The sequence below is a fragment of the Seriola lalandi genome, unplaced genomic scaffold (assembly GCF_002814215.2).
Source record: "Seriola lalandi dorsalis isolate HSWRI2012SDOR001 ecotype SW California unplaced genomic scaffold, Sedor1 jcf7180002054519, whole genome shotgun sequence".
Lineage (NCBI taxonomy): Eukaryota > Metazoa > Chordata > Actinopteri > Carangiformes > Carangidae > Seriola > Seriola lalandi.
In genome coordinates, this window is record NW_019525072.1 from 3,399,919 (window position 1) to 3,413,968 (window position 14,050).

Here is a 14,050-nt window from a genome sequence, read left to right on the forward strand (position 1 = left end):
CCATAAGTATGTCGTCGTTCGTGCGCGACACTACGGTCAGCCAAGATAGCGTAGTAGAGAGCTGTCAAAAACATTCCGCTGGAGAGGATGGGCAGCTAAATAAGTTGTCTTAGAATATAATAATACTGCGACCAGGAATTGCTGTTCTAAACCTCATATCGGTAAGTTACTAAGACATTAAAAATAATGCATTTTCTTGTTAAAATAAGTCATGGTAGCTGTCGTAGCTAACGGTAATTTACTAGTGCTAGCCTGCGCCCTCCATCATGGCAACATTAGCGAGCCATTAGCAAGAAATGAGCTATGTTTTAGACCAATCTGATTTTAGTTTATTGAAGTGTTTTTTTTCTTGGACTGTTCAAACTACTTCGTTTTAAATCTCTGGAATTCAGTATATGTGTTTGCATAACAACCGCCAATATTCAAGCGTGAATGTTGATTAGTTTCAACCTAAAAATATCAGCATCAATGAAGATATCATCATTAAAGGCAGCACTAACTACCGAGAGATCATGTGGCTGCCAGACTTTACTCTGCTTTTCAAGGTTTAATAATCATTAGAAGTAATAACTAATATTCATAGCATTCATGAGGCGAGGCAATTTAACACGTTTGGTAATGTGCCAAAAAAAAAATTCCTTTCATGTAATGCCACTTAAACCTTCAAATATGATTTATGTTCTACAGATGTATGCTATTCTTCAGGTAATTGTAAGTATTCTGATAGAATTCTTAAGTGTAGTATTGATAATGAGCATTGTAGACCAACTACATGTGACTTTTGTTTATTTGTTTTTCATTTATTGGTTTATTTAACATGGATTGTGCATATAAGTAAAGATTGCAGTAAATGCGCCAGAGTTAGGGAAGAGGCCATTTCTAATCTGTACTTTCTGGACAGATGTAACAAAGCCACTCAGAATATAAGTAGAATATAGAATTAATATAGTATAAGAATATAAAATTAAAATTACAAAGGTATTGAGATAATTTATAAGCACACAGAGCAATAGTAAAAAGAGAATAGAATATTATAGATATATAAATATAATTTATAAAATAAATATATCAGGCCACTATTATATTCAAATTTTATTTTATTATTTAAGACAAACAACACGGACACACATAATACAAGACATGCAAAGTAATGACATGGCGAATATTAACAGAAATGTGGGCTAAAAAGACCACATCGTGCTGCGTTGAGTGATGCATAGCAGAAGCAGACTTAAAAGGCTCATACAGTACATAAAATACTTTTACATACATATATAGATATACAGTATATACACTCATAAATATGTATGTGTTTTGCTTATGCTCATTGACAGAGCTGCTAAACTGACTTTTGTGGTCTTGTAACAATGACACTTAAGATCTATTCTATTCTATTCTATTCTAAATCACTCTAGCAGGGGGAGACCAAAGAGAGACATCTTCTCTTTCACAGTTTTTTTTTTTTCACCTTTATTCACAGATTTTTCCAGACTGTGTTTTCAGCGTCATATGTAACACTCTCAAGAGGATCCATGTCTTTTCTTGTAAGTGTTTGCCAAGTACGTCCTTTTTTAGACATAGGCTTACAGGGCTAGTTTCCCAGACAAGGATTAAATCTAATCCAAGACCTAGAATTTAATCTACAGTACTCATATGTGTTTAATTGATATGTTTGGTCCAGAAGAAGGCTTAATCCCTGTAAGGGAAATTGGTCTATAACCACATCTATGATAGATCTCACTGCAAGCAGCCAGACACTATTGTTATCATAAGACAATTATGTGCAGTTATATTTATAAAGCTCTTACAGAAACCAGTCTGTCTATTGACCCACCACTGCTTACAGACATGAAAGGCTGCATGAAATCGCCAGCCTTTTTTAAAAATGGCACTTTCTATGACTTTCTCTTCCACACAAGCAACAGAAATCTTTTAAAGCAATAATTAGACCATCAGCATGAACTGTCTTTATTCAACAGCTTTAAATATGTTTGTTTCTCTGGAACCTTTCCTTATTCTTCCTTGCATTCTCTCTTTTTTTTCCATGTCTTTTATTAACCCTGTGTCTGTCAGCGTTGGGTATCTGAGAAATTGAGTGTGGAGAGCCTGCGGGATTTGGAGATATTTGGAGGTGAGGTCCAAGGCAAACCAACTTGCAACGAAAGGGTTCAACATTCCCAAGCCACTGCTTACACACTAGGGCCTTCAGCACAAATAGAAAACCACATTCAGTTCTAGATGAAGCTTTGCTCGAAGTGAGTAGTTGCTTTGCTCTGCTTCCAGATGTCATCCTTGAATTACAATTATGAAAGAAAGAAAGAAAAATACAGCTTCTGTTACCTGTCTTGAGCGCTATTGACTCATTGTTTCTGTTTGCTACAATAATTTCTCAGGAGGCACAAGCAAAATAACTTTAATTAATGTCTTCATGTGGGCTTGTCACATACAAAAAGTTTGTGCCATTTTATTTAATGCTTCTTATGATTTTATTTAGTCTGATGTGTTAATCTTGCGTGTGGAAAAATTATGTACTTGTTTTTGCTGTCAAATATTTTTATTTGCCTTTATACCTAAATATGACTATCCCTCTTGTGGACATATTTGTTGTGTTTAAAATCACAATTAACTGTCCAATAAAGCAAATGTGTTTAATCATAACTTTTGGCATGCCAGTTATGCAGTAGATACAAGTTGTACCAAGTTTTGAGAGAGCAGTTAGGTTTTAGCCAGCATATGCTAATTTTCAGAGTTTACTGTTGCACTTCTGCTACAATTAAATTACTATAAACGTGAGCTGATAACTGGTAAAACCTCGCACATCAGTTGCAATTACGAAAAAGCATATGCACGTTTTGGTGTGGGCTGGTGTATCTCATGGTATTATGGTTTGCAGAACAGCACCAGTTGGCAGTCCAAGATTAATCCAAATGATCAGTTACATGTACAGCCACGCTAATACAACCTAATTTACAAACATAAGGTATATAAAGTTAGTACTACAGGATAAGGACAAGGAATGCAATTTAGTTCCCTTTTATTAAGTCCATTTGCCCACTTTATTTTTAGCAAAGTAAAGCCGACAGAAAAGTTTTTATTAATTGCAAGGAGACTTTTTGAAAGCACTCTCTCATGCTGAAATCATTATGGTTATTTGCTATTAGTCATCAGGGCGTTCCTGGTTTTGCAGGATTCACAACTTTTAAATTCTTAACAGGGGCTACATCGTCTTTAAAGTTCAAACATGTAATTCAGTTAATTTAACCGGTGGTTCAAGAAACATGCATAGTGTTGTCAGCTGGCTGCATGATCCACAGTTTTAGTTAATCAGAGCCCAGAGGTTTGATACACTGAACTCTATATGGCAGCAGCAATACCAGAATATCAGACTTGCCCACTCACTCCCAGTTTATCTCAGTTCTGCCCAAGTGACATGTTTACATACATGCATCAGTTACATTAATATGCTGAAGTAGTGCAAAGCGAGTGTGCCACTAAAAATAACAAGAACCACTGGCCTTAACTTCCTTTCACCTGCAGTATGTAAGTAATATTATTTTACCACAGATGATTATTTTACCATATAAGTGAAGAAATGTTTGCAGAAGTTCAGGCCAGTGCCAGGCCTGCAGACAGCTCAGGGTAAATCTATACTGTCGGCATAATGAAGGTCAGGATGGTAATACTTCTAATATTCATCCAAGGACAGTTAAGTTAGCTGGAATGTTTTTTTAATCATAGTACTGCATCCACTGATAGCTACAGAGCTGGAGGTTAAATGTCTTGCTGATAGCTTTTGAATTAAATGAGGGAGGTTCTTATTCACTTCTTCCTGCTTAGTTTTTCACAGCAGTCTGTGACCTGAACCACCTATCTTCTACTCATGAATCTCTCCAGTCCTGTAGGACTGATTTGATGGGTTGTATTTTTAGTAAAGTAAGCAAGAACAGTTCTGAGCAAAAATGTTTTCCTGAAATCATACTCATTAAAAAAAAAAAAAAAAGGCCTCGAGGTCTGAAAGTTTCAGTGTTATAATATCCATGTTATTTTCGAAATGGGCTAGACCGTTTCAACTTGTTTGTAGATTTCTTGCCAAAATTGCTTATTAGTCAGAAGCTACATGTAGTGGTAGCTCCCCACTATGACTCATGGCAGTGATTTTATTTTTTCTGTGATATTTCCAGCAGTCACTTCACGACTGGAGAGAGCAGACGGTTTTGATAACAAATATATAACAAGTATTCTATATATGTGAAAGTAGAGTGAAAGGGACTGTAGTTTGTGAGTTGTAAATGACGCTTTTCAAGGTGTAATGAAGCTAAGAGACAATTTGTTTATGGCTGTGCACCAGTGGTTTGTATGTCTTTTAAAACGCCTTATTTCTCCACAGTAATAATACGTTTTATAGAAGGAGTGGATTATGCTTTTTTTCTTCTCAATCTTTGCCTCATTTTCATTTTCTTGGTGGCTGATCATTGCTTAATATTGCATGTTTGTTCATCGTTTCTGTTTTGCCTGTGCTCTGTTCCCATTGCCTTACATAATATTTGGAAAGAACCTGCTGGGTTTAGCTGGATTATTATTCTTTTTTTTTTTTTCATTTGCTTTGATGGGAAATATTTAAGGTTTTCATGCAGATGTAAGCTGGGGTAAAAGTTAATTGTTGCTGTTGTGGTGCAGTTTCGCATTAAAAGGCAAAGCTGATGTTTTAGAAAAATGATGTTAGTGATAGAGAAAATAGAAAAGGTCATCAATGAGATTCTGCAGCATGCATCAAACTCCCACTACCAGAGGCTGCTTCCCAGTTCAAGAGCTGCTCTAAACACAGATCCTTCTCTTGTGTGTGTGTGTGTGTGTGTGTGTGTGTGTGTGTGTGTGTACATGTCTTTATGTCATTGATGTGGTTTTTCTACCCCAGAGCAAGCTCAGGGACTCTCTCACAGGAAAGTAAGTGTGGTACTCCTGTCACTGCATCATCATCCCCCATTTGCCCTTTGTGTATGTGCGTGCGGCATGTCTGTGTGATTTAAATATAGAGGAATCCACAAACCCCTTAGGCTTTGCACATTTTTGCATGAGTGCTCAGTGGTACATGCTGTACATGCTCGCAGCTCAGAGGGCCATTTCACCCCACCCACCAGGGCTTCTGTTGGAGAGGACAGGGAAACAATAGTGTTGGAGGTCAAATAATCCTCTCGTACAGCCAATCTAAACGGTCCTGTCTGAGTCTATAGTGTGCTGTTAACATGCTGCGCTTCAGGCAACTGCTCTGTTTGGATTTTGGTGTTTTTAAGTTGCCTCACTAAAAGTCTGATTTCCTTTCGCAGAATATGTTGTGTTGTGAGTACTCAGTGTTTGCGTTTTGACACTGCCTGTCTGTGTTGACGGCTTGTTGGTGAACTGCTGTAGCGTCACAGCCACTGTGTGTGTCCCTGCAGGCTGTAGATGGGTGGAGTTCCATGTGTTCAGCTTTAGCGATGCACGGCGACCCCTTCTGAATCTGATCACATTGGCAGTCTCGTGTGTATCCCATGTGATTAGATCAACGTTTACTGATGTTCCCTCAACTGACGGCTGCCATGGCATGCTTGACTTTGCTATCATGCCAGTTTTAATTGAAAGTGTGTTAAGCTTATGTGTGGCAGAGGGCACTATGTGGAGCTGACCACACATGGAACAGCTCCTGGTTTTATCCGTGAGGATATTTTCAGAGGTGTGTGTGTGTGTCTCTGATATTGATCTTGACCTGGAGGAAACAATTATGCTCAAGGAAGTGCACTACTCTAATTCTGACTGTACGTCTTCGTTCTGGTCACCATGGAAACAATCCAAGTATTTATACAGCTTGCGTTCATTTGCCTCTACAGATTGCTACTGCAGTATGTCCATTTCCATCATTTGAATGTCAAGAAATTGATGGAATTCAGGAGTCCTCACTGCCAAGAATAATAACTTTTTCTTATGTGTGTTCCTGATGCACAAGTCTAAAAGAATTTCTAACTAAAGGCAGGAAGACATACACAATGTGTAGACCACACTTTGTGGTTTGGTATTTATTCTGTCAGTACACAACATTATAGAAACTGTACTTCCTCAAGGACAAACCACATTGTTGTTCAACAATTATCGATTCACTGTAAATGTCTTATACTATTGAAATAATACGCACTGTTTTATATTTAGTTATACTGTTGTATTTTAATATGTTTTAGTTACTACACCTACAGTAGACACCTGTGTAGTTTTAAAATATTTTGCTGGTGATGGTTTGAGTGCCAGTACGTGCTACTAATGTCTTCTAATTTCTGTTTTTTTTTTTTGACAAGTGCCACAGGTCATGCTAACACACCTTGATAACACTTTGGTGATCTTTTATCAGATATCACACATATGACCAAGCCTCTGGTAGTCACTGCAGGCACAACCCCACACTCTAAAAAAAACCAAGTCAGCGTCACAACCGATCTTCATCCGCTCTGTTTCTTCTCCTCCGCCTTCAGGCCCATGAGGACAGTCAGGAGAGTCTGACCTCGCTCCCTCGTCGGGACACCATGGGCAGCTTCCTCCCCGACAGCAGCTCATACGAGCTCCTCACTGTTATCGGTATGTAAAGGCAAAGCCTGCTGCTTCCGTTGATTTCAAGACACACTGAAGTTTGACTCCATTTTTTTATTTTTTTGTTTTACTAGCAGTGACATTTTGTTTTTAGAAAACAAATTCACTGCGCCATTGTATTAAAAAACAAAGAAAGCAAAGTCTTCAATATATCTTTCTTTCATTTGTTTGTTATTTTACATCAAAAACCAAGGAGTAAAGGACACTTGTTTAACAGTCACATGAGGTATATATAAGGTCTTTGTTGTGTGTGTGTGTTTTAGGCCGGGGCTTGGACGACTTGATGACTGTGAACCTGGCTCGATATAGACCCACAGGGATACATGTAGCTATCCGACGGATTGACTTGGAGTCATGCACTAATGACATGGTTACATACCTGCAGGTGTGTATCAGTCTGCACCATTCAGCTCCCCTGTAGTTATTGCATGTCTCCTGTTAGTGAACAAAACTCCCCTTTATTTCATATCTCTGCTTCATTTGGAATCCTTATGTAACCCGTGTGTGTGTGTGTGTGTGTGTGTGTGTGTGTGTGTGTGTGTGTGTGTGTGTGTGTGTGTGTGTGTGTTCTAATTAACTTCCCTGTCTCCACTGCTTGGCCCTCAGTGCCAAATTAGATTCAGAATCATCTCCTCTGCCTGTCGTCTTGACATAATAAGATATAATTTCCTCTCCTCTGCCTCTCAGGGTGAACTTCATGTGTCAAAGTTGTTTCACCACCCCAGTATTCTACCCTACAAGAGTGTCTTTATAGCTGAAAATGAACTGTGGGTCATCACCCCCTTCATGGCTTATGGTAAGAAACTGTCACTGTGTCTTATTATACATTATACAACTATGTTAAAAATGTTTTTTAAGCAGTGTGTATTAATAGAGGAAAGCTTCTGCATCATGATGATCTGTGTTTTGATCATTTATCAGGGTCGGCCAGAGATCTGATCTGCACACATTTCACTGATGGTATGAGCGAGCTGACCATCTCCTACATTTTACTGGGCATGCTAAAAGCTCTTCAATACATCCACCACATGGGATATGTGCACCGGTAAGACACACTACTAGACTCGAGGGAGACATGTCTTCTTGTATCACACATACCTGTCATGCCAGATCAAAAAACAAAACAACTCCATGGAAATACTCCATGTGACTTATATGTGTCATAGTTGGGGAAAATGGAGAAACCAGTGTGCATGTCTTACACAATATGCCCTTCATTATATCTTCTTTTGTGCTGGTCTCTGGGCCTATACTTGCATTAGGTTTTAGTAAATTGACGATATTGATAACCGTATACCAGTCTAACCTTACTTGTAAATACAGGTCAGTGAGATATTCATTGTCTTGATCGTGTCTGGTTCTGTGCAGGAGTGTGAAAGCCAGCCACGTATTGATCTCAGCAGACGGACAGGTTTGCATGTCAGGTCTGCGGAGTATCTTCAGTCTGATCCGTCACGGGCAGAGGGCCAAAGTTGTTCATGACTTTCCTCAGTACAGCGTCAAGGTGCTGCCTTGGCTCAGCCCTGAAGTGCTGCAACAGGTACTGCATTTCTCCACACTGTAGCATCGTATGATGTTGTGTCTTCGACCATAGTCCACAGGTTTTGGAAATGCTGTTCTGCAGCAACTTGTACACAGCCTGTTCAAGGCGAGAAAGTTGGGCCTTTATTTCACTTTGCTGTTCAGTATAAAAGGAACAAACGTGGAATGGGGGGGGGGGGTCATTGTTGTTCTACCTTTTTATGCGGAGAAAGTCAAAGAGCCAGATTGGCGCTGATGCTGTTGTTACACCTCACACCTCTGATTCCAGAATGTCGGCGTGCTATCTAAAATCACTCATGAGGGCGGCATATTGTTTGGTCCAATGTAAACAAGTGAAGGCGGCATAATCAAAGGTCTTCTTAAGAGCAGCATTTCTGTGTAAAAAGGTTTTAGGATTATATTTCTTCATGCTGTAAAATTAGAAGGAATTAGAAATAAGGTCTTGATGAAACAGACACTAATGGATAATTTGATATCGGAATGTTTTTCTCAGAACCTGCAGGGCTACGACTCTCGGTCAGACATCTACAGCCTCGGCATCACAGCCTGTGAACTGGCAAATGGACATGTCCCCTTCAAAGATATGCCAGCTACACAGGTGATTGAGTGTAAAAGGAATACTTGATCAGTCCATTTCACAGTTATTTTGATTGTTATTTGCACAGTGGTAAGATTGAGCTAGAAAAACTGCACATTGATGAATGGGCCAGCTTTTTCATAAACATCACAGTAAAAGTCAATAAACTTTTATAAGATAATCTAACTCCTCCCACCTCCTCTCCTTATTTCCACAGATGCTGCTGGAGAAGCTAAATGGCACGGTGCCATGTTTGCTGGACACCACCACTATTCCACCAGATGAGCTGTCCATGAAACCGTCTCGCTCTGGGGCCGACTCTGGGATCTGTGAGGGTCCGGGAGCCGGAGGGATCAGACACTCCAACGGAGAGCCTTCCTCCTCATCAGGAGGACACCCCTACAACCGAACGTTCTCCCCGCACTTCCACGCCTTTGTTGAGCTGTGTCTACAGCGAGACCCAGAAAAGAGGTTGGAGTTTTTCTTCCTGCACGCTTCAATACTGTACAGCGCACGTTACAAAATCTTTTAAGGTTTCAAGACACAAATTTTTTCCTGTTGTTTTCCATCAGACCGTCTGCCACCACTCTCATAAATCACCCCTTCTTCAAACAGGTGCGTAAAATATCAGAAGAACCCAGGTATTATCACTTATGAAAACAGTTTTTCTTCATTTTTGTGTTGCTTAAGTCATTCTTGACACCTGGGACAACAAACTATCTTCTTAACTTAGTAACTAAAAAAAAAAAAAAAAGTCCACTGTGTGATAAATACCAATGACATTTAAAGTTTCTTATTTTCTCTCTCTCTCAGATCAAACGCCAACCCTCAGAAGCGCTGCCTGAGCTGCTGCGGCCCGTGTCACCCATCACCAGCTTCGACAGCTCCCAGCCACAGGACTCTCCCTCTGGACTGGCCAGTCTGGAGTCTGGTCTCAGCCACCTGGAGGTGGACGACTGGGACTTCTGACAGTGGAGGACTCAGTGGGGAGACACTTGTAGGATCATGATGGGAAACCCTCTGAACAGACAGGACAAAATTTGTTTTTGTAATGGTCCCCTTGTAAATAATACAACTGTCAAACTTAAAGGAGTTGCTGTTGTCAGACAGAGGTTAAAAGCCAGCAGCCATCTTGCCTCTTTTTGATGTCTCTTGCACGCTTTTGGTCTCTAGATATGCACAGACGTTTGCACTGCACTGATGGCCTCTCTCTCTTAAAACACACACACCCGTTTACAGATTGTAGTTACACACAACAAATCCCCCTGGAGCCAAACACAACAGCACCCCTCTCTTCCTCATGCTGAGAGGTCAGAGGAGGGTTTATGGATGGAGATGTAGCCTTAACCTGAAGATTCTCATGAAACAGATCAGTGGGAAGCCGCTACTAAATATTCAGAGGGGACTCTCTACCTCTTGTTGGAACATTGCCGCTGTATGTGGCCCATCTGCTCAGTGAGACCACTGAGGTTGCACACCAGTCCTCACAGCTGACTCATTTAGCCCTCCACACCAGATGGAAGGTTTCGAACAGCATGTATATGCTTCTCTTGGCTCTCTGCCTCTGTTACAGTGTAAACTACATCTCATGCTCTACACATCACTTTTGCTGCACAGAGGTTAAGAACAACACCTGTTTAGTTTAACTTTCAGAGCATACAAGTTTGCATTTCCTTCAACTTACTCTGGGCGTGATGTTAGTTATGTCAAAAGTGAATGTTACATTGGTGCTTGTTTTGTCTGCATGTATTTGAAAGTGAGGACAAAGCAAAGTGTTGCAAATGTCAAACTTGACCTTTAACAATAAACATTGTTCAGTTTAATGTTTTAACTTGATGGTAGCACACAGTGAGTCAGTGAACCTTCTAAAAAAGTTATTTTATTCAAAATTTACATGGACAAACACATAAGGGGAGGGTTGAAAAGGTTCAGATGTTGCTAATCGTCCTCATCTGATGGTGGTTGGTCTGTTGCGGCATGATGTTTCTCCATCTTCGCCATCAACTCTGGAATAAAGTGAAAATAATAGAAAACATGACTAAGAGGAATCTTTAACTTACAATCATCCCATCAATTCCTTAGAAGAAATTTATTTGCTCCGACTCCAAGGTCTTGAGACAGACCCTGCTTAAATGGTAAATGGACTTGCACTTATATAACGCTTTTCTAGTCTTACTGACCACTCAAAGCGCTTTGGCAACACTTGCCACATTCACCCATTCACTCACACATTCATACACTGATGGAACAGCCATCAGGGGCAAAGTGGGGTTCAGTATCTTACCTTTAGCGGGGTTGAAGACACCGTTGGTTTGCGTGTTGCACACATAGCAGCGCTTGGACTTACGGTAATGCTGAAGAGCACAGGCCTCACAAAAATAGTGCTTGCACCTGGGAGACATTTGACTGGTTAACAAACTGCAACTGGTGATAAACAAAGCTCTGCGTGGTGAAGAAGCAGAGGAGAAAATACAGAGGAAGAAACTTACTTTGTGACGATAGGATTCTTAAAAGATTCCCTGCAGATGAAGCACTTAAAGGGCATATCCTCGTCGTCACTGCTCACCTCGTAGTTCTCGTCATCTAGAGGAAACCATAGCATTGTTCAAGAAATGCAGATGCAGAAACAAAAAACAAAACAAAACAAAAAAAAAAAGACATGAAATCCCCCTCTTCAACTCACCATTGGCGCCGTATCTGCCCTCCTCTAGCTCCCTCTCGATCTGCCAGCCATGTTTGTAGTCTGACCTGTCGTGAAGGAACTTACAGCTGTCTAAAAGCAGAAGAGAAGAACAGGAAAAACTGACGTGAAGGGTCAAGATTGAGAAAAAGTTAGTTATTCAACAGAATACTTTGATATTTTAATAGTAAAAATATAGTATCCACCTCCAAAACCACAGAAACCAGTCTCCTTATAGTCTTTGCAGATGTCCGGCTGGTAGTCCCACCTGACCGTGGCTCTCAGGTGTTCAGGGGCTCGGATTGGTCCTTTTCTGTTGAAAGGTTGAAGAAAATGATATGAATCAATGATGATTGATATTAGCATTCACCATTCATGTCTTATGACAGCATGTGATGAATATGTGTCACTTTACTACTCACCTGACCATGCCAGAGGAGGCATTGCCCATTGTGGTATCTTTGGGCTTGATGAATTTTTGGTAATTGTTGATGCCGCGGTAGATTCTATCGTCCTCTTTACCCGTCAGCTCCTGTTGAAGGGGGAAAAGGGGTAAGGGAAACTTCAACATTATTTGACAGAAAAAATAACAATAACGTGCATAATTTAACATTTAAGCAGATGCTTTTACATTTTTGCAAAGGTTTGGTGAAAAAAATCTAATCACTATTTGAAATTTCACATATGACTTGGTGCAGTTATACAAGATTCAGAATTGAGCGATGTTATTTGATAATAATAATGAATTGAATGGAACACAGAGCTACTGGAATGCCAATAAAGTGTATTTATCAAAAAACTAAACAAAAAACAAAGCTGTACTAAGAAACACTTCAAACTTGTATATTAAATAATAACTTTGAGAAAAAATGTTAATCTTAATGTTACACAACTCAGATCATCTAATTTCTACCTCTTGGATTTTCTGACTCCTCTCAAAAATGGCCTGAGCATCCTTGTCTCTCTCTGTATCCAGCTGATACGTAGCAGTTGCACCCATGTCGTCTGGTCCCTCTGGTTTCTGTTTTGGACAAGATTGGCAGAATGGTGGAGAATGAGGAATTCTTCAGTACCTCCATCAAGCAAAGAGATTGTGACTTCACAGCAAGGTGACAAGTGTTTCATGTTCATTTTTCCTGACCAGGGGGTTTAAACCTTTCTTCCTGGAACCCCATCAAAATGTGATAAAAAAAAAAAGGAGTCTCAACTCACTGCTGATCGTGTGGACTTGTAGGCAACAGTGACCTTCTTGTCTTCTTTGTCTTCTTCACTTTCACTGGAAGATACAGCATCTCTTTCCACTTTCTTTGTCTGGACAGGGGCAAGACAAGAGTCATGTTTATTTCACTATTACACTCAAAAAGAATTTAAAAATATCATGTTATTAATATTACTATGGCACCTTTTGAATCATAGGGTTGACTCGAGTGTCTTTCTTTTCTCTTCTGACAACAGAGCTCTGGTCCTCGTCACTGTTGCCATCTGAAAAAACAAGCGGAACTTATTTCATTGCATCTCGTCTTTAAGTCAGGATGATGGGCTCCAACATGTTGAATCCACTATTTATCTGACAAGCTCTGTATTACATATACATTTATACACTCAGCCAGAACTTTATTAAGAACACCTGTACACTTTCTTATTTATGCAATTATCCAATCATGCAGATATAGCCCAGGCTGCTGCTGGTAGTGGTGTACTGGTGTGGATGTGGATGCCTTGTGCATCCCTTTATGACCACAATTAACTATCTTCTAATGGCATGACAATGCTCCGTGTCATAAAACAAAAGTCGTCTCAAACTGGTTTCATAAACATGATAATGAGTTCAGTGCACTTCAATTAGTGTAGTGTAATCCACTGTAGTGTTCCTAATAAAGAGCTAGGTGAGTGTACAACATAGGTTTGTTAAACGGCATTTGAACAAACTGGATAAGGAGAAGATGCAGGTTTCCCAAACCCTCAAAATTCCGAAGGAGCCAAAACGCAGCATACACGAGGGAACTGGCTTAAACAACATTTCTCAGACTACCCACAGTTCACAGAGTTGCTCTCGTATTTCTGTCGTTAGTAACATATTTGGCTCGAATTATCACGATCATTATTAAAAACATCCAACGAAGACAAGAACTCACAGAAACCACAGCTAGTCAGACGTTTCATGACAGTTGACACAGCCACGACGTCCCTAGCACAGGGTATAATGTAATTTCAAAGTTGGAGTCGTTAACTGAAGGAGCAATTATTACCTTTATCGCTGTCGCTTGCTTTTCTCTTTCGCCCGGAGAATTTTTTTGTAGATTTTTTGAACAGAAAAGTGCAAGAACCCGCTTTGGGCTCTTCGGACTCCGCCATCTTGCCACCAGGATCTAAATAACCGCCGTCGCCACAGCGCCCTCTACTGTCCAGGAGTCAAACGTGGTTAGTTGTTCCGTATTGACCAACATGACAATCACTGCTGCCATAATTAAATTACTCTAAAGCTAGAACCAATTTGACATGAATACAGTAAAATATTCTCATAAGAATGTGTCGATTTTGTACTTTTAAAAACCTTACATGTGCTTCATAATGCTTTTCTTTTGGAGAGATTGTGAAGGGATCCATAAAAGAATTCACACGGTTGAAAAACTTGGGAA

At 40.0% G+C, this 14,050-nt stretch overlaps 2 protein-coding genes across 7 annotated transcripts; one reads left to right on the plus strand and one right to left on the minus strand.

Annotated features, from left to right (window-relative positions):
* Positions 1-3: 3 nt before the first annotated feature.
* Positions 4-10,764, plus strand: strada (STE20 related adaptor alpha). Of its 6 annotated transcripts, XM_023413874.2 has the most exons (14): positions 10-161; positions 688-711; positions 1,481-1,544; positions 2,074-2,131; positions 4,916-4,944; positions 6,498-6,600; positions 6,876-6,997; positions 7,300-7,408; positions 7,534-7,657; positions 7,981-8,152; positions 8,648-8,752; positions 8,949-9,202; positions 9,304-9,346; positions 9,545-10,764. In XM_023413874.2, the coding sequence occupies exons 3-14, from the start codon at positions 1,533-1,535 to the stop codon at positions 9,698-9,700; spliced, it is 1,287 nt and encodes a 428-aa protein (XP_023269642.1). In that variant the 5' UTR covers positions 10-161; positions 688-711; positions 1,481-1,532; the 3' UTR covers positions 9,701-10,764. The 6 variants fall into 6 exon arrangements, with proteins under 6 accessions (XP_023269641.1, XP_023269643.1, XP_023269645.1 ...); XM_023413873.2 differs by lacking the exon at positions 688-711 and having other exon boundaries at positions 4-161; XM_087175977.1 differs by lacking the exon at positions 4,916-4,944 and having other exon boundaries at positions 13-161.
* Positions 10,591-13,807, minus strand: rnf113a (ring finger protein 113A). The gene is made up of 10 exons (XM_023413879.2): positions 13,661-13,807; positions 12,814-12,893; positions 12,624-12,722; positions 12,325-12,432; positions 11,834-11,943; positions 11,618-11,724; positions 11,415-11,504; positions 11,221-11,314; positions 11,016-11,122; positions 10,591-10,737 (listed from the first exon to the last, which is right to left on the minus strand). The coding sequence occupies exons 1-10, from the start codon at positions 13,764-13,766 to the stop codon at positions 10,670-10,672; spliced, it is 969 nt and encodes a 322-aa protein (XP_023269647.1). The 5' UTR covers positions 13,767-13,807; the 3' UTR covers positions 10,591-10,669.
* Between the last annotated feature and the right edge of the window lie 243 nt (positions 13,808-14,050).

Coding starts and splice junctions, on each gene's coding strand:
- strada (XM_023413873.2), top strand. Junction 2,132..4,915: donor GGATTTGGAGATATTTGGAG/GTGAGGTCCAAG, acceptor TTTCTACCCCAG/AGCAAGCTCAGGGACTCTCT. Junction 9,203..9,303: donor CAGCGAGACCCAGAAAAGAG/GTTGGAGTTTTT, acceptor GTTTTCCATCAG/ACCGTCTGCCACCACTCTCA.
- rnf113a (XM_023413879.2), bottom strand. CDS start 13,766: ATGGCGGAGTCCGAAGAGCCCAAAGCGGGTTCTTGCACTTTTCTGTTC. Junction 11,944..12,324: donor GGAGTCAGAAAATCCAAGAG/GTAGAAATTAGA, acceptor CCCCTTCAACAG/GAGCTGACGGGTAAAGAGGA. Junction 10,738..11,015: donor TGTCTTCAACCCCGCTAAAG/GTAAGATACTGA, acceptor ACTTTATTCCAG/AGTTGATGGCGAAGATGGAG.